The sequence below is a fragment of the Syngnathoides biaculeatus genome, chromosome 9 (assembly GCF_019802595.1).
Source record: "Syngnathoides biaculeatus isolate LvHL_M chromosome 9, ASM1980259v1, whole genome shotgun sequence".
Taxonomy (NCBI): Eukaryota; Metazoa; Chordata; class Actinopteri; order Syngnathiformes; family Syngnathidae; genus Syngnathoides; species Syngnathoides biaculeatus.
Genome location: NC_084648.1, coordinates 27,010,661 through 27,029,715, shown reverse-complemented (window position 1 = coordinate 27,029,715; position 19,055 = coordinate 27,010,661). Strand labels below are relative to the sequence as shown.

The 19,055-nt window shown below is 41.4% G+C and overlaps 1 protein-coding gene across 11 annotated transcripts in view; it reads left to right on the top strand.

The window, feature by feature from the left end:
* Nucleotides 1-19,055, top strand: part of rims1b (regulating synaptic membrane exocytosis 1b) — a 145,065-nt gene that overhangs the window by 73,266 nt on the left and 52,744 nt on the right. For 6 of the 11 annotated variants that reach the window (XM_061830212.1, XM_061830209.1, XM_061830214.1 and 3 more), the window contains 11 exons: nucleotides 3,860-3,983; nucleotides 4,353-4,399; nucleotides 4,544-4,659; nucleotides 4,767-4,897; nucleotides 7,422-7,593; nucleotides 7,743-7,896; nucleotides 11,306-11,459; nucleotides 13,771-13,887; nucleotides 14,275-14,337; nucleotides 16,169-16,288; nucleotides 16,946-17,035. In XM_061830212.1, the coding sequence (XP_061686196.1) occupies nucleotides 3,860-3,983; nucleotides 4,353-4,399; nucleotides 4,544-4,659; nucleotides 4,767-4,897; nucleotides 7,422-7,593; nucleotides 7,743-7,896; nucleotides 11,306-11,459; nucleotides 13,771-13,887; nucleotides 14,275-14,337; nucleotides 16,169-16,288; nucleotides 16,946-17,035 (1,288 nt within the window). Of the gene's footprint in view, nucleotides 1-3,859; nucleotides 3,984-4,352; nucleotides 4,400-4,543; nucleotides 4,660-4,766; nucleotides 4,898-7,421; nucleotides 7,594-7,742; nucleotides 7,897-11,305; nucleotides 11,460-13,770; nucleotides 13,888-14,274; nucleotides 14,338-14,743; nucleotides 14,822-16,168; nucleotides 16,289-16,945; nucleotides 17,036-19,055 lie in introns of all 11 variants that reach the window. The other 5 variants (XM_061830219.1, XM_061830210.1, XM_061830220.1 and 2 more) reach the window with 5 other exon arrangements.

The following is a 19,055-nucleotide window of genomic DNA, read 5'->3' as shown; positions in this document are numbered from 1 at the left end:
AAAAATTGCTGAGTTGACGAAAAAAAAACCTCTTGCAACAATTTCGGCTACAAAAGTGAGATTTGAGATGGGTTTATAGTTTGCTAACATGGAAGTCTTCCATGAAAAGGTATTTGCCCCCACCTCCTAAGTTCAGTTTTTTGTTTTTTTTTTTGCATATCTACGACACACAAAGGTTTCAAATCATTAAACCAATTTTAATATCACTCAGATGTAACCCAATGAAAGGACGTCAATCTTTAACCATGATGCGTTTCGTTCCCTTGGGCACTCATAAATAATATCACTCTGAATTAACCAAACAGAAATAACCCAATGAGGGATGTCAATCTTTAACCATGATGTGTTTTGCTTCCCTTGGACACTCGACTGTCACGAAATCACACTAAAGAACTTTCACACAGTGTCACAGGTATAACTTTTTCGTGAGTTTTGTGTTTGTTTTTACAAATTTATTCATCTTTTTTCACCATGAGCCCTAAGAAACTTTAGTGGAATTATGTTGTGCGTGTGCGTACATTCGGAAGTATGTTTTATCTCAGCTGTCAAACGTTTGCCCCATCCTTCGTCCCCCACGATGCCTTTTGCTTGTCACGCACCGTTCTCTTTGCATAGTCACCCAACGCCAAAGATAAATGAACATCATTTTTATTATTTTCGGAGCAAGGGGGGGGGGTTTACATGTAAAAAAAAAAACAAAACGCTTCTACTTACAAAAAATTCACAATTCAAAATGACTTGAAAACGAATTAATTTTGTAAGTAGAGGTCCCACTGTACCAAGAAAATGTATGTAAGCTTTTGAGCTTGAAGAAAATAATCTAAAATGATCAAGAAATGTGTTATCTTATTTTTGTGGTAATAATTTTGGTGATCCCGAAGAAGAAGAAGAGGCAAGCGAGAATGACAAGGAAGTGGCAATGATTAGTAAGGGGGAAGTTAGAAAGGCACTGAAGAGAATGAAAAATGGAAAGACAGTTGGTCCTGATGACATACTGTACCAACAGAGGTTTGGAAGCAATTTGGAGAGGTGGCTGTGGAATTTTTGACCAATTTATTCAATAGAATACTAACAGGAGAGAAGATGCCAGAAGAGTGGCGGAAAAGTGTTCTACTCCCCATTTTTAAGAACAAAGGCAATGTTCAGAGCTGTGGAAACTATAGAGGAATAAAGATGATGAGCCACCCAATGAAGTCATGGGAAAGAGTTGCGGAGGCTAGACTCAGGACAGAAGTAATTATCTGTGAGCCACAGTATGGTTTCATGCCTAGAAAGAGTACCACAGATGCATTATTTGCCTTGAGGATGCTTGTGGAAAAGTACAGAGAAGGTCAGAAGGACCTACATTGTGTCTTTTTGGATCTAGAGAAAGCCTATGACAGAGTACCAAGAGAGGAACTGTGTTACTGCATGCGCAAGTCTGGTGTGGCGGAGAAATATGTTATAATAGTACAGGATATGTATGAGTGCAGCAGAATAGCGGTGAGATGTGCCGTTGGTGTGTCGAAGAATTTAAGGTGGAGGTGGGACTACATCAGGGTTCTGCACTGAGCCCCTTCCTGTTTGCAGTAGTAATGGATAGGCTGACAGACGAGGTTAAACTGGATTCCTCTTGGACCATGATGTTCGCAGATGATATTGTGATCTGCAGAGAACAGGCGGAGGAACAGTTAGAAAGATGGATGTACCCACTGCAAAGGAGAGGAATGAAGATTAGTCGAAGTAAAACAGAATATATGTGTGTGAGAGAGAGGGGCAGAGAGGAAGAGTGAAGCTCCAGGGAGAAGAGATTGCAAGGGTGGATGACTTCAAATATTTAAGGTCAACAATCCGGAGCAATGGTGAGTGTGGTAAGGAAGTGAAGAAACGGGTCCAAGCAGGTTGGAACAGCTGGCGGTAGGTGTCTGTTGTGTTATGTCACAGAGGAGTCTCTGCTAGGATGAAGGGCAAAGTTTACAAAACAGTGGTGAGGCCGGCCATGATGTACGGATTAGAGACGGTAGCACTGAAAAAACAACAGGAAGCAGCTCATTAGAGGGACAGCCAAAGTTGGATGTTTTGGAGACAAGGTTAGAGAGAGTAGACTTAGATGGTTTGGACCTGTTCAGAGGCGAGATAGTGAGTATACTGGTAGAAAGGTGCTGAGAATGCAGCTGCCAGGCAAAAGAACGAGAGGAAGACCAAAGAAAAGGTTGATCGATGCTGTGAAGGAGGACATGAGGACAATGGGTGTTTGAGAAGAGAATCCACGAGATAGGCTTAGATGGAAAAAGATGAAATGACTAACGGGACAAGCCGAAAGGAAAAGAAGAACAAGAATTTTGGTGATCCTGACAGACCTGAAAAGAGAGCGGTGTTGTCTGAGTTGACTTCAGACAGTGAGACTAAAAATGAAATTGTCCGTAAATTTTTGGCTTCAATGATAGCCAGATAGATAGATAGAGAGATAGATAGATAGATAGATAGATAGATAGATAGATAGATAGATAGATAGATAGATAGATAGATAGATAGATAGATAGATAGATAGATAGAGATAGATAGATAGAGACCGATATATACAGATCATATTAATGCAGATTGTTTCCATTGGTGTTCAACTAAATACCCAAATTGAAGGGACAGTCAAAAGTCACATATGTGACAGAAAGAAAAACGAAACATATTTTCTCCATTCATTGAAGCAACACAACCCTTTAGACTCACTCATTGATCCTTTACCTAGTATTCATGCAGAACAGTGGGACCCTCACTTCCATTTGCAAATCACAGGCAATTGACAGCAGGTGACATTGAACACAATGTCCTCCAGATACTGTCTGCCAACCCAAGACCACCATTGGAGACCCGCCAGAGCTGCAACATGGTTTATTTGGTCAGCGTGCCATTTTCTAATTTATAGGTTACTGGACCCAGCCATTGAGCTGCCTTAGGTAATTCCAACCAATTAGGTCCCATGCTTGTATTGGCAGGTAGTACAGGTCTGTTCTGTGACCATATAATTTTACCATTTACTTCTTTGCATAGCTCAGAAGTTTTTTAATATTATTAAATATTCCTGAAACAGTGTCCCCTTACTTGCTTCACCCATGGCAAATTCACTGATTTCCATTTTTTTCATACTCATATCACGCATAATTCATTTTAGAGAGATTTGAGTGTATCCTGTAATTTTTTTGTTTCTTAGCCTAAAACATCCATCCATCCATCCATCCATGCATTTTATTCGCCGCTTATCATCACGAGGGTCGCGTGGAGTGCTGGAGCCTATCCCAGCTGTCAACGGGCAGGATGTGGGGTACACCCTGAACTGGTTGCTAGTCAATTACAGGACACATCGAGACAAACAGCCACACTCACAATCACACCTAGGGGCAATTTAGAGTGTCCAATTAATGTTGCATGTTTTTGGAATGTGGGAGGAAACCAGAGTGCCCGGAGGAAAAACATGCAAACTCCACACAGGCGGGTCCAGGATTGAACCCAGGACCTCAGAACTGTGAGGCCAACACTTTTACCAGTTGATCCTAAAACATTAAAAATGTAAATAAAAGTCATTAAAACACATTCCAAGTACCTGTTGTGTTCAGTACTGCTGGACATTACTATATGTCCAAGAGGTTAAAGAGTAAAGAAAGTGTTTATAGAAGTATGGTAGAGGTCCATAAGTGTGGGCGAAACCAATCTGTGGAGGTTTACACCTTTAAAATACTGTGTCCACAAATGATCACAATATTTCACTACTTGAAACATTTCACCAGTTGCAGGTTCAATCCTGAACCTAACCCCAGTGATAAAAAAGTGAATAAGAGCTATGGATTATGTATACACGTGACTGTTTCTGCTATTTTTGTTGTAGGTGATGAGGTACTGCAGTGGAATGGAAAGTCATTGCCAGGCGCAACCAAGAAAGAGGTGTATAACATAATTCTTGAATCTAAAGCTGAACCTCAAGTGGAACTTGTTGTTTCAAGACCCATAGGGTAAGAGTGACTTTATTATTGTGTAAGAATCATGATAGTAGCAAGGAAAAAAAAGCCTGACAGTTATTTTTCATTTGTCCTTTCTTTATTTAAAAGCTCTATTCATCGAATTATGTCCAAAAACCTCTTGAGAAAAGTATATAAAGCATATCAGTAAGTAGTGTTAAATTTAATTGGTGGAACCTGTCCCCACAATTGACCTCAAATCCTTTACATTACAGATTTTCCCTTGTCATTATTTTTCCTGCTACTTCCCCCATGTTAAACATACATACATACAATTCATAAATGCATTTTTTACTTGTGTAGTTGTTGCTTGTCATTAAATTGGTACCTGCTGTTTGTAAGACGACAGATGTTTTTTCATAGGGATATTCCTAGAATCCCAGAGTCATCTCATCCTCCTCTTGAATCAAGTAAGTATCTAATACTATACTAAGTTGGTCTCTTTTAAGAAAAAAAATAGTTACGAAAATAACTGTATTACCTTGGAGTGGCTGTAGTTTCTATTTATTTATTTATTTTTTGCATTAGTTGCTGTGGTACTCCCTATTCTTTAGCAGGTTCTAGTTCCTTTGAGTCACAGAAAATGGACCGTCCCTCTATATCAGTGATGTCCCCAACAAGCCCAGGAACCCTCAGAGACCTTCCTCTGGTGCTCCCTGGACAACTGTCGGTAAGTACCTAACCCATGGTTACAAGCCAACCGGTACATCATCTAAATGGCTATACCATAAGTACTGTACACAGATAGGGGTTAAATGCTTCCAAATAATATTCCAGGTGAAACTTTGGTATGACAAAGTAGGCCATCAACTCATCGTCAACGTCCTTCAAGCCATAGACCTGCCATCCCGACCGGATGGACGACCTCGGAACCCGTATGTCAAGATGTACTTCCTCCCAGATAGAAGGTAAGTACTGCACAGATATCTTTTTTTACCCCTCCTTGAGCTTGGGATTCTGGCCAAATAAAAGTCTGTGCAAAGCTGCTGTGTGTACAGACAGTGAGGCTGCATCGTGTGCCCGCATGTGTGTGTGTGGAAATGATAGACACAGTCGTCGGTCAATCCTTTTGTCTCTGTAGTCTTCAGCGTACAATGTTCCTGTTTGCGCAGTGACAAGTTCTAAAAATAACAGTTAAAATTAAATTGGCCAGAAAGGGATGATTTTTCCAAATATGATTTATTATTTTTTTTTTCTATTGTCATGGTGTACAAACAATGTTCTCATCCATCCACCCACCCACTTATCTGGTGTCAAGCTCTTCCGGGGGAATCCCAAGCTGTTCCCAGACCAGCAGCTAGACTGTCATGCATGTCCAAGCCAGTGGTTCCCAAACGTTTCGCAGCACCACCCTCTTAGAGATGAAATTGTTTTCACCCCCCCACCCCCACATGCACACACACACAAACACACAAACACACAATTTTTCTATAAATACGCATATGGTTAGTTTACAATAAGCAATAATCACTGCAGTAGCCACTTTAACAGTTGAAAAAAATTACACTTTTGAGTTTATCAAGCCAACAAGAATAAAAAAAAATTCTTTTTTTCTGCTAAACTTTAATGTCTTGAATTCCTGCAGTCATTTCAGTGGGCTTGTGTGCTCGGTAGTAAAATTAGCTCCGTCTTCTTGTTGTAACTTAATAATGAAAAGTGCTCATGGTAACCCTCAACCTCCCTGTCATAGCAACACGCTCGCAGTTTGAAAACCACTGTCCTAGGTCATCTCTGGGGCCTCCTCCAAGTGGAATATAACTGGAGCACCTTGCAAGGGAGGCATCCAGAAGGCATCCTAATCAGATGCCTGAGCCATGTCAATCGGCCCTATCTCTGAGAGCTCGAACACCCTTCAGATTAAATTAATTTTGGCTGCTTGCATCTGTGATCTTCTTTTGGGGTGGGTGCAAAATATTGGTTCATTAATGCATTTCAGTTCCCCAGAATTCAATATCGATTCAGCAAATCCTCCGAATGGATTCACTTCCTGGTGCTTTGCATGCGATTTGCGTTGTATAGCTCTTGCTGCGGTGATATTTTGCCACTACTATATTTTCTCCTTCTGTGCATCTTCTACTGATAAATACCACTGATTTCCTTTGTTCCTTCTGCAAACACAGTTCCTCAAATCACTAAAGTACCAAAAGTATGCAGAGTGCTGAGAAGATTTCAGAGGACCTGGGTTCAAATAGGGCCTCACATGTGTAGTGTTTAGTTTTTCTCCCCATGCCTGCATGGGTTTTCTTCAACATCCCAAAAATATGCATGGTAGGTTAATTTCATCCATCCATTTTCTGGACCAATTATCCTCACTAGGGTTGCGGGCATGCTGGAGCTTATCCCAGCTAACTCTGGGTGAGAGGTACACACTGAACCAGTCGCCAGCCAATAGCACGCTCCATTAATTGAAAACTCAAAATTGCTTGTAGGTGTGAGAGTGAGTGCAAATGGTAGTTTGTTTACATGTGCTCTTCAACTGGCTGATTATGAGTATAGGTTCTACCGCTCACCCAGAGTTGGCTGGGATAAGGTCCACCATGCCTGCAACCTTAATGAGGATAAGTGATTTAGAAATGGATGGATGATTGATGAAATGGTCGCATCATCACAGCACACTCGGCATATTTTATTGCATTTGCCTGCATTTTCACTTGGAAATGGCACTCCACATTCCAGTTTGGGAAAAGCTGACATACTATCGTCAGCACCTTCTGATTTGGATTATACTGCAAAATGATAGAGCCCCGTGCTATTTGTAGTAATCGTATCTTAACTTCATTATCTTGTTTCCCTGCAAATATGGTTGTAAAGTTGTGTAAATGTAGAAAGTAGAGTATTTAGGTGTAATTTTGTGTATTGCATCTTTTGAAAGCAGCTACATCGTTGCTAAAATCAAGTTCTTGTTTGACGAATAAGCATTTCGTACACACGTATATATGTATATATTAAATTACAGTGATGCTGCTTTACATTTATTTAAGTGCAGCAATTATGAAAAGTTAATAATATCAGTACCTATAAACAGCCACATGCCTTTGTTTATTTAAAGAAGAGATTGTATGTTTTAATATGTAGTAATATTTTATTTTAAGTTATTGTACTCATACTCCAAAACAACTCCCCGCAGAATACCCCAAGTGATCCGGTCCAATGCCTTCTCCAGCTCCATAAAACACATGTACATTGGTTGGGCGAACTCCCGCATACCCCCGAGGACCCTATTGAGGGTATATAGCTTGTCTACTGTTCCATGGCAAGGACAAAAAACCTCACTGCTGCTCCTGAATCTGAGATTGGATTTCCTGACAGACCCTCCTTTTCAGCATCCCTAAATAGACCTCAATAGGGAGGCTGAGGAAGAGCTAAAACACATACTGTATGACAGAAGGTGTTTGATTTTAAAACCCACATTCTTTAATTCTTCTGTTACAGTGACAAGAGTAAACGTCGGACTAAAACCGTGAAAAAGAGTGTAGAGCCCAAGTGGAATCAGACCTTCATATATTCACATGTTCACCGCAGAGATTTTCGTGAGCGCATGCTAGAGATCACCGTATGGGACCAACCCAGGGTCCAGGAAGAGGAAAGTGAATTCATGGGGGAGGTAGGTTTGAGGTCTGCTCCCCACCATTTTCAATCAAGTCCTTTTTAACTGGTTTCCCGCTGTCTGAACTGGTTCATGGCCACAGCAAGTCTATGTATGCTGTAAGCACAAAGCACAGCAAGGGATGAGAGTGTTTTTCCTTCTCTCAGATCCTGATAGAGTTGGAGACTGCCTTGCTGGATGACATTCCTCATTGGTATAAACTCCAGGCACATGATGTGTCCTCGATACCTTTGCCTCAGCCTTCTCCATATCTTCCACGGAGACACGTTCGCGGAGACAGCCCGAGCAAAAAACTACAGAGTAAGTCTTTTGACAACATTCGGTCATCTTGAGAACTAAAAGTATGGTTGTGTGTGGGATTTTAAATAACTTTTCCCTTGGTGCCCAACATCCAGAACCTCCCAATCTGATCATCTTTTGTACTGTATGTGTGCGTGAGTGCAGGGTCTCACCGCACCATTGATACAGAGTTTGATGATGGTTTGATGATAGTGACTAAAGGTGGGTAGGGGGCATGGTTATTACATGTTGCCTTGTAGCAGCCTTTTGGCCTCCAGCACGAGGTGAGAGAACAGACTATTGCCCGTAAACCTCTGAAATCCAGCAACTTGCACCAAAATCAAAATTCATTATATTTCTATTGGACTGGTGGCGTACATTATTATGGTTGTTTGTTATTCGTGTGCCGTATCCTTGGGGCTACAGTAAAAAGTTCTCCTCCTTTGCTGACTGTAGAAACACTTGTCAAACAAATTGCATGTAGAACTGTAGGTTTAGTTCACTTACATTCCACTAAGTCTCCCATCATTGCTCTGCATGTCTTAAATATCTGAAAGAAATTAATGGTTTTATTTATTTTTAAGATACTTTTTACATTAATTGCTTTGTTGTCTGACTGTTTTTGTTGTGGCCTATTATCTGTCATTTGTTGCGCTCTAGAGTTTATTTCAATCATGCATTAAAAAAATTGACTTTCATTTTTTAACCTAATGCAAATAGTTTTCTCATAATAATAGTGTGTGCGTGTGTGTGTGTGTGTGTGTGTGTGTGTGTATATATACATATCGTGGTGGGTTTCAAAGGATTGTGCTATCTCCCTTTGTGGTACCCAAAAAGACTTCCAGGGCAGTAAAGCACCATGAGAAAAGTAATTAAAAATTGAAGTGAATTGAAAAGTGAATTGTTATTCACCTGCTAAGCTAAATTCTGTGACGTGAAAGGAAGAATTGGTTGATCTTTAGTTCCGAAATTCATCGAGAAGGCAATGTTTGAGGTGAGCACAGACTTACACAACAATATGATCCAGGGGAGAGCAGGGATAGTTTAGCAGGGGTGGCTTTAACTATTTTAGTTCTCTTCATAAATGCTCGAGGTCCCCACTTTAATAGCCCCCACTGTATGTAATTTGAAGTTTAAGCAAATGCTAAGTGCCTTCTCTTGTCTAACAGAACATTGTGGAAAGAGCTATTTGACTTCTTCTTCTTCTTTTCCTTTCGGCTTCTCCCGTTAGGGGTCGCCACAGCGTCATCTTTTGCCATCTTAGCCTATCTCCTGCATCTTCCTCGCTAACCCCAACTGCCCTCATGTCTTCCCTCACCACATCCATAAACCTTCTCTTTGGTCTTCCTCTCGCCCTTTTGCCTGCCAGCTCCATCCTCAGCACCCTACCACCAATATACTCACTCTCTCGCCTCTGAATGTGTCCAAACCATCGAAGTCTGCTCTCTCGAACCTTGTCAGCAAAACATCCAACTTTGGCTGTCCCTCTAATGAGCTCATTTCTAATCCTATCCAACCTGCTCAAACCGAGCGAGAACCTCAACATCTTCATTTCTGCCACCTCCAGTTCTGTTTCCTGTTGTTTCTTCAGTGCCACCGTCTCTAATCCGTACATCATGGCTGGTCTCACCGCTGTTTTATAAACTTTGCCCTTTATCCTAGCAGAGACTCTTCTGTTACATAACGCAACAGACACCTACCGCCAGCTGTTCCAACCTGCTTGGTCCCGTTTCTTCACTTCCTTACCACACTCACCATTGCTGTGGATTGTTGACCCTAAATATTTGAAGTCCTCCAACCTCGGTATCTCTTCTCCCTGTAGCCTCATTCTTCCCCCTCCACCTTTCTCATTCATGCACATATATTCTGTTTCACTTCAGCTAATCTTCATTCCTCTCTTTTGCAGTGCGTGCCTCCATCTTTCTAATTGTTCATCCAACTGCTCCCTGCTTTGACTGCAGATCCCAATATCATCTGCAAACATTATGGTCCAAGGGGATTTCAGTCTAACCTCATCTGTCAGCCTATCCATTACCACTGCAAACAGGAAGGGGCTCAGAGCGCATCCCTGATGCAGTCCCACCTCCACCTTAAATTCTTCTGTCACACCTAAGGCATACCTCACCATTGTTCTGCTGCCATCATACATGTCCTGTACTATTTTAACATACTTCTCTGCCACACCAGACTTACTTACTGCAGTACCACAGTTCCTCTCTTGGTACTCTGTCATAGGCTTTCTCTAGATCCACAAAGACACAATGTAGCTCCTTCTGACCTTCTCTGTACTTTTCCACTCGCATCCTCAAGGCAAATAATGCATCTGTGGTACCATTTCTAGGCATGAAACCATACTGTTGCTCGCAGATACTAACTTCTGTTCTGAGTCTAGCCTCCACTACTCTTTCCCATAACTGCGTGGCTCATTAACTTTATTCCTCTATAGTTCCCACAGCTCTGAACATCCCCTTTGTTCTTTAAAATGGGAACTAGAACACTTTTCCACCATTCTTCAGGCATCTTTTCACCCGCTAGTATTCTGTTGAATAAGTTGGTCAAAAACTCCACAGCCATCTCTCCAAATTGCTTCCATACCTCCACTGGTATGTCATCAGAACCAACTGTCTTTCAATTTTTCATCCTTTGTAGTGCCTTTCTGACTTCCCCCTTAGTAATCATTTCCACTTCCTGGTCCTTCACTCTTGCCTCTTCAACTCTTCCTTCTCTCTCATTTTCTTCATTCATCAACTTCTCAAAGTATTCTTTCCATCTATTTGGCACACTACTGGCACCAGTCAACACATTTCCATCTTTATCCTTAATCACCCTTATCTGCTGCACATCCTTCCCATCTCTATCCCTCTGTCTGGCCAACCTGTAGAGATCCTTTTCTCCTTCTTTTGTGTCCAACCTGGTGTACAACCTGGTGTACATGTCTTCATATGCCTCTTGTTTAGCCTTTGCCACCTCTACCTTTGCCCTACGTTGCATATCGATGTACTCCTTTCGCCTCTCCTCAGTCCTCTCAGTATCCCACTTCTTCTTCGCTAATCTCTTTCCTTGTATGACTCCCTGTATTTTGGGGTTCCACCACCTAGTCTCCTTCTCCCTTTTCCTACCAAAAGACACACTAAATACTCTCCTGCCTGTCTCTCTGATTACCTTGGCTGTCGTAGTACAGTCTTCCGGGAGCACCTGCTGTCCATCGAGAGCCTGTCTCACCTCTTTCCGAAAGGCCGCACAACATTCTTCCTTTCTCAGCTTCCACCACATGGTTCTGTGAGAGCTATTTGACATTGTTTGCAAATTGCTATTTCCCTGTGAAAACTGAAACTTTTCCCACCGTAGGGTAGTTAGCAGCACAATGCTCACAATAATGTCGGTATCATTTGATATTTTGGTGTGTGTTTGTTTTTTGATCGTTTTGTAGGAGGAGAACGTAGTTCGAGGGAACGAGAGCGAGGCAGTACGTTGGCTGTGCCTGAACAGCAGCGTGCCCTCCAGCATCGCTCTCGCTCTGTATCTCCTCACCGAGAAGATTCGTGCAGGGTGAGGTCGCGGGCTGCATATGTGCCCATGCAAAGGTCAATATAACCTGCCGTTGCAAATTGGTCACCGGTCACTCTCACTGTGTGTGTTGACAATATAAGGTCATCAGTCAGTGTTTTATTATGTTTTAGATCAGGGACCACATTGAACCTAATTTGATCTCAGTACAAGTCTACTGTATTCATGGGCTAATTACATATAAATAATGGCTATTCAGAATTCTTCGCTTTTTTTAGGGGGTGCTATTGAATTACAATCAAAAATTGAAAACAGCTCTTTTAGAAGTTTTCCAGAGAGAGGATTTGAGCAAGCATGTGGACTGTTTTTTCCTACCTGAGTTCTGTGAGCTTGCCAAGGATGCGAATGTAGCCAAACAAGAATCTGTTTGTACCCGTTTTCATCCTGCTAATCAAATAATTTTACTGGGATAGAGGCATAGTGCCTATACTCTCTTCCCTTTATTAGTTACATTTTTTGGACTTGAAATAATGCATGAAATGATTAGCTGCATAAGGGAAGTAGACTGCTGTTGGATTAGCATTGCTACTCTATCTAATGAATATTTAGTGTAATTTTTTTTTTAAAACAAACTGGTCTGGAGAAATAAATCAGGTTTGGCTAACACATGCGCTTGTTTGTATTTTAACAAACGATCACCTCCTTTTCTGATGAAAGAGCTCAACTTCAGTTGCACAGCATTTGTGCTCAATCTTCCTACATGACTGCTCAAGTGCTCAGGTTCCGTCTCTGAAGTGGTGTGTAGGTCTTTTAGTATGTGTTTTGAGAAAGAATGGCATTCAAAAGTAACAAAGTAACAGATGTTAGTAATAGTTCAGACAGCGCAGTAATTGTTTGAGCACAGCACTAATATTATGGCTGCTATGGCATTAGTTGTGGTCAGGGGGGCAGAAAGGGGCCAAGCTTTAATGAAGTAGAGGTCAAACATAGCAGTGGTATTACGGGGTAGCCATTCCTTTCAGGCGAAAATGCGCTGCGCTCGTACCAAATCTCCACTATTACCATTTTTATGGGTTGGTTCATAATAATGACACAGATGCAAGGAAATGCAGTGATGAAAGGAGTTTCGTCATTGGTGATTAAGGCATTAATCTTTCTTGTGACTGACTCCAAATGACTCCTTAGAAACTCTAAAATTGCATTGTTAAATCGATTATATGTGGTGATGATTTTCGTTTGCTGCCATTCTCACAATGTTTACATAAGCAAAAGAAGTCACTGATGTAAACATTCTGTTGTTTTGGTTACTCTCATTTCATTTGCAGCTCTTCATCATGGTTATGTGTTGCAGTGTCGTTTGCATTTGGCTTTCACTGTATTAAAAAATGCTAAATTCGTCATTAAAAAATATCACATAAATTTTGCCAAATCAATCTACTGTATCTGCAGATACTCCTTCCTAGAACCCACAAAATGAATTGTATGGTACATTTAGGTGTTTAACAGATGCAAGCCTAGGTGTGTTTCATTAGTAGTTCAGCTTTCACATCTCTCAAACAATCAAGAGGTAGCAAGTTCACGCCTATCTCACATCCCACCTTAACTGAAGCAGGCCTCGTGGTTCAAGAGACAAGCATGTACCTCATATTGTCTGATTCCTTCCCACCAAAGCTACTCAACTTGAACTATTGCACCATGTCAGGACAAAAAAAACATTAAACAGGATTGATAACAGTCAAATGTCATAATTGTAACTGCAGCAAGGCACACTGGGAAATGTCTCCTCTGATTCACTGACACGCCACAATATATGTTTTTCAATGGTGAGATGTGAAAGATCGATGACGCATAAACTACAAACCTTGTCCAGCAAAACAGATGCCTTTCCAAAAGACAGGCTACCCCCAATCATTCTGTACCTCCGTCTACATGGGCTCACAAAAAAAAGAAAATCAGCAAAACTTCACATTAGTGTCACCTCACAGATGGAACACTTGCAGTCCATAAGCTAAAGCTGTACAACAAAAAAATTTTACCCCAAACATAAGCAGATTTCGCCGCAACTTTCCATGGAGATAGCAAAAGAGAGACCGTAAATAGGAGGCGAATTTGCTTGAACGGGCCTTTATGTGCGTGCGATCGACGTATCTGCAACACCTGAATCAGGCGACAAGATGGATGATAGGCTTTTTTTTTTCTTATTTTTGTACGCCGTCACACGCTCGACCAAAACTGCCACGCGATCGAAACATTGAGCACTCCTGCCCTATGCAGACCACTTTTTAACATTATGATCAAAAATGCCAAATTAGAATGCATTTCCATTCATTTTACTCTAACTGTATGTGTTTCTGTTACGTGAAAGTAATGGAGTTATTTTGATACCAGGAGCCTGGATGAGATTCATCAGAATCGCCAGCATTCTCAGTCACCTTCCCATCACCACAATACCCATTTGGAGCACCAACGCTCTGGTGACTCAGACTACGAGTACTCTGAAGACAGGTAACCTTTTGGAGATTTAGATTTGGGGATGGCACTGTGCTAAACATTTACTTCATAATATATAGTTGAAAATAGTTTAGAGAGTCATTTTCCTTGCGTTTCATTTGGGATCAAATCAGAACTCTTAATCAAATATTTTCAAAATCCAGCCTAATTTAATTTGCAAATTATCTTTTACCAATACTGCTAACAGTGTGAAAGTAGTGGTTATGCCATGCCATATAAATTGTTTTAAATGAATGTTATTTAATGATGATTTAATAAACCAGTAAATCCTAAATTATTTAACAGTTTTTCTCATTAAAAAAAAATCACATGCCATCCTCTTCTGTTGTGTTTTTTCGGGTGATATTTTCATTTGTTCACCCATCATCATGACAATGGCAGTGAGGCCCTGGAGATGCACAGGTCAATCCGAGGCGGAAGTGCAGAGTGCCTACACACAAACAGGTAAAAACAGAAGCCAACAATGATCATTCAGTTTTATTTGATAGAATATGCCATTTTCTAAACATTGTCATCCTCACTATATTTGTTCCGACAAAAAAATTAAACACAGTCAATGTTTGTATTAATGCAAAGTGTGTGTGCGCACATATCTTAGTGTGTAAATGTGTATTATCCTGATTGTTTTATGGCTGCCACAAAGTTGTAATACTCTTAATGTACACATTCATATCCACATGTGATGAAGTATTAAATGACACAAAACTACACAAATTGTCCTCAAAGAAGTCAAATCTATTTTGTTTATTTTTTCTAAATTTTTATATTTTATGAGGTCACTCACAGGATTTATATACTTTTTTTCCATTTTTTTTGTCTTTGTGTGCATTGCCTTCGTTCATACAACCAGGGCTGCATGTAGACATAGCAACACACTCCCCCCCAAAATGCCCCTCTTAGTAAATGGTATCCATAAAGACATGTACAGGTAAGCAAGAAGGTTACATAAGTTGTTGTTTACCTTTTTGTTCCTTGTCCATTTTTTTCATGTTCATTTGTGAAATTGGTAAGCCATTTTGTTGCTGCAGCTTTTTTTTTTTTTGTCTCAACACATAAAATGCCCATCCGTTTGTCCACTTGTGTTGGTGCCAACTCGTTTTGCCAGTCAGTTGCTTTTGTCAACAAAAATGGGACAGTGGACCTTCCCTATACTGTATGTGTGTTCACCCTTTGACCCAGTGTTTTTTGACGGCAGTTAATCCAGATGTGGGTTTCATCAAAGGGGTTAGCTATGTGAAACTTTTGGAGGTGAGTCAACAAGGTAACTTGTGCTTCCGGCTAAGATTTTCATTCTCCTGAAGCTATGGTTTTAAATTGCGTTGTTATGAAGTACAGGCTATTTTCAAACTCCAGGTCCAATGTATTTTCAATTTTCATTTTCCCATGAGCCAGAATTATAACGTTCCTATTTTTACCAATTGCAGTAATCCCTCGTTTTTCACGGTTATTTGGTACCAGACTCATGCGCGAAAAGTGAAAAACTGCGAAGTAGGGGTAAATGGCGTTTTTTTTTTTTTTTTTTTGCTTCATAGGTCCATGTCGTCTTGCTGACGATGCCGCATTATACTCTATCAATAGGGCTTCCCGCTACAGTAGTATACTAAAGTGTGCTGTTTTTTTTTTTTAATTTTTATTTATTTATTTTTATTAATTTTTTTTTAACTGTAAATTGCCCCTACGTGTGATTATGAGTGCAGCTGTTTGTCTATGTGCCCTGTAATTGGCTGGCAAACAGTTATGGGTGTACCCTGCCTCCTGGCTGTTGACAGCTGGGATAGGCTACAGCACTCCTGTGACCCTTGTGAGGATAAGTGGCTAAGAAAATGGATATTCATGATTGTGTCCCACTTGTTGATTCTTGACAAAAAAATTAAATTTTATATCTTTATGTATGAAGCCTGAAGTGTGGCGAAAGGCTGAAAAGTTCAAGGGGGCCAAATACTTTCACAAGGCATTGGATATATACACGTGCACACATGTACACAAATGATTAGATAGATAGATAGATAGATAGATAGATAGATAGATAGATAGATAGAGATAGATAGATAGATAGATAGATAGATAGATAGATATCTCACTGGGGCCAAAAAGGAAATCATGTTTGATTGTTTATCATTGACATGAGTGGTGCTTATAGTCTTGTCAGTTCCACATGAGTGTTCTGTTCACACATTTTGTTTCTGCTCATATCCCTTCAGGTGCATGTATCATTTTGTCTTTCCTTGCTTTTCTTTGTATTTGTTTGCCTTTTATGGGTGCGGACGGTGTACAGCTCCACCCTCCCTGCATGCTTAAAGAGCAAGCTGCCACAAAGGCAAGAGGGGGGCAACAAGACGCATCATAGAATCTTTGCACACCGTGTGCTCAGGTTCACTGATGAGGTCACAGTTAGGTAAGGACTGCCCCATAACGGTTATGCTCCCTGTCTTCTAACTACCCCCATTATGTCCTTCCTTCTTTTTATCGTGACAACACACAGAGGCTTTAGCTTGTACTTGAAATTGCAAATAAAGAGCATTAAACAAACACTAAAATCTTGAGCCCTTGTCATCCTCCATGTGAGGCCCTTGGCACAAAACCATTATGTGCAATGTCATGCGAGGGTACTGAGCCAACCATCTGTTGAAAATTGCTGTTCTAGTGCAGCGTGACATGACAATAACCAGAAGCAGACCTATGCATCAGTCACATGGAAGCTGGCTTCACTCCTCTTTCCCCTCTCACATGCTAACGAGCAGAATTTTTACTTAAACCTGGTTCCAATGGCAACTTATTCGTGTGAGTGGTCTCACAGTGTATGCAGGAGTGAATGGCTATGATAAATTGAGATTCAGAGTCATTACATGTTCCTGATAGCCTTTTTTATATTCTATCTTTCTCCTGCTTGTTTCTGTACTTTACCTCTCAAAATTATTAAATTCTGTCCCATTTGTTCAGGTATTTTTTCCCCCAACTTTCCAATCACTTTCACCTTTTCTCATCACTTCCTTCATATATCCACATTGATTTCTACTTTATTTCTCTCTGCTGCTATGCTGTGGTGGTGCAGTGACCTGCAGCCATCGTTGGATAGAGTGAGGAGTGCCAGCACCACATGTTTGAGACCAGAAACCGCCTTTCACTCTCCTGACACAGACAGGTATTAAGAATTAATAGGTTTCATGTATAAACACCAATACAATATTATTTGCACATTAGAAAAAAAGTCATTTGTGGATCATTTTGTCACCACTAGAGATTGTGGCATGTTTATAATCCATAAATTATTTGCCATTGACATCACATTAACTTGCCTTCTGATGTTGAAGGTGGACTCTTCAGTATTTTTTTTAAATTTGAAAGAAACAAGTGTTTGACTCATGCAGTAGTATATATGCCACCCATTGTTTAAGTCTAAGTAATGTCTTGCTAGTTTTGCATCGAATAATGGGACAATGAATTTATAGTGAAGAATCCTGACGATTTGTGCAATTGCTGATTAATCACTTCTCAAGATAAATATAGTGAACCAAAGAGGCACCGCTGAATCTGTAACAAATAGTGAGAAGGGAAGTTGAAATACAAGAAAGAAGTACTAGCATTAAAAAAGAATACAGAAGATTCAGGAATAAATCTCATCTTATTAAATGTCTTACAGTGAAGAAAATAAGTATTTGAACACCCTGCTATATTGCAAGTGCTCCCATCCTTATCCTTAGAAAGGTGAGGAATCATCTTAGTACTAAACGACAGGACTTGGTCAATGACCTGAAAAGAGCTGGGACCAACGTTTCCAAAATGACTGTTGGTAATACACTAAGACGTCATTGTTTGAAATCCTGCATGTTACGGGAGGTTCCCCTTCTCAATCCAGCACGTTTGCCAATGACCATTTGGATGTACTCGTACCTCACCAGGATGCCAGCGCCGCCACTCGGCATTCGCGTTGTCTCGTACACCGACGGCACGACGGTGCTTGCATCCCGCCCGATCGTACCCGACCTCGTCGTCGCCCTGAACGCCCATTTGCCTCGCCTTGTACAGTTATTCATTCATGATCGTAACCTTCAACTGTCTGCGCCAAAATCAACTGCAACCCTCTTCACCAACGCCAAATTCAACCTCGACCTTGGAATTCAAATTTTCGGCAACGTGATTCCAACGGTGAACCAGCCAAAGCTGCTTGGTGTGACTTTCGACACCCGTTTCACGTTCGCTGCACACGCGAAGGACTTCAAATTACGGCTGCATGGCCGAGTCAATGCCCTGAAAGCACTCTTGGCGCCTCCGAGGGTGCCAATAAAGAGGTGCAAGCCACCAGTTACAAAGCCATCGGACGGCCCCTGCTCAACTATGCCACCCTGATCTGGTCACCAAACCTAGCCGATAGCCATTGGAAGAAACTTCACGCCAGCCAAAATGCAGCCCTCCGCTGCGTCACAGGCTGCCACCTGATGTCCTCCACTGACCACCTGCACGTTGAAACCAAGACACTGCCTCGGCACCAACGGACGGCTAGACGACCAACAATAAAAGCGCGGACTTACTGAACTCCACACATCGGTCATCACCAACACCAGGCTGGCCTACAAGCCTAACATCGTCCTTGGGGGCTACTCGCCTCCAATTCACGACGACGAATGGTCTCTGCCTCGGGAAGCACAATCCATCCTCGTCCAACTGCACTCAAGCTTCTGTCGCCTGCTGAACAGGTACAAACACTGCTTCGACAACACAGTTGCCGATGTGTGCCCGGACTGTGGCACCGGGCCACATGACATACAGCACCTGTTTAACTGCTCGGCGCACCCTACTACACTCACGGCAGAAGATCTATGGCAGCGACTGACCTAGGCGGCTGCTTTCCTATGGCCATAACGCTTACACATGATTGTCTACATCGACGCAGCAACACTCACGCTGGCTTTCACAACATGATACACAGGAGTCATGGGAGAAAGTTCTGTGGTCAGATGAGACCAAATGGAACTTTTTGGTCATAAGTTCACTAACCGTGTTTGGAGGAAAACGAATGATGAGTTCCATCCCAAGAACACCATCCCTACTGTGAAGCATGGGGGTGGTAGGATCATGCTTTGGGGGTGTTTTTCTGCACATCGGACAGGACGACTGCACTGTATTAAGGAGAGGATGACCGCGACGATGTATTGTGAGATTTT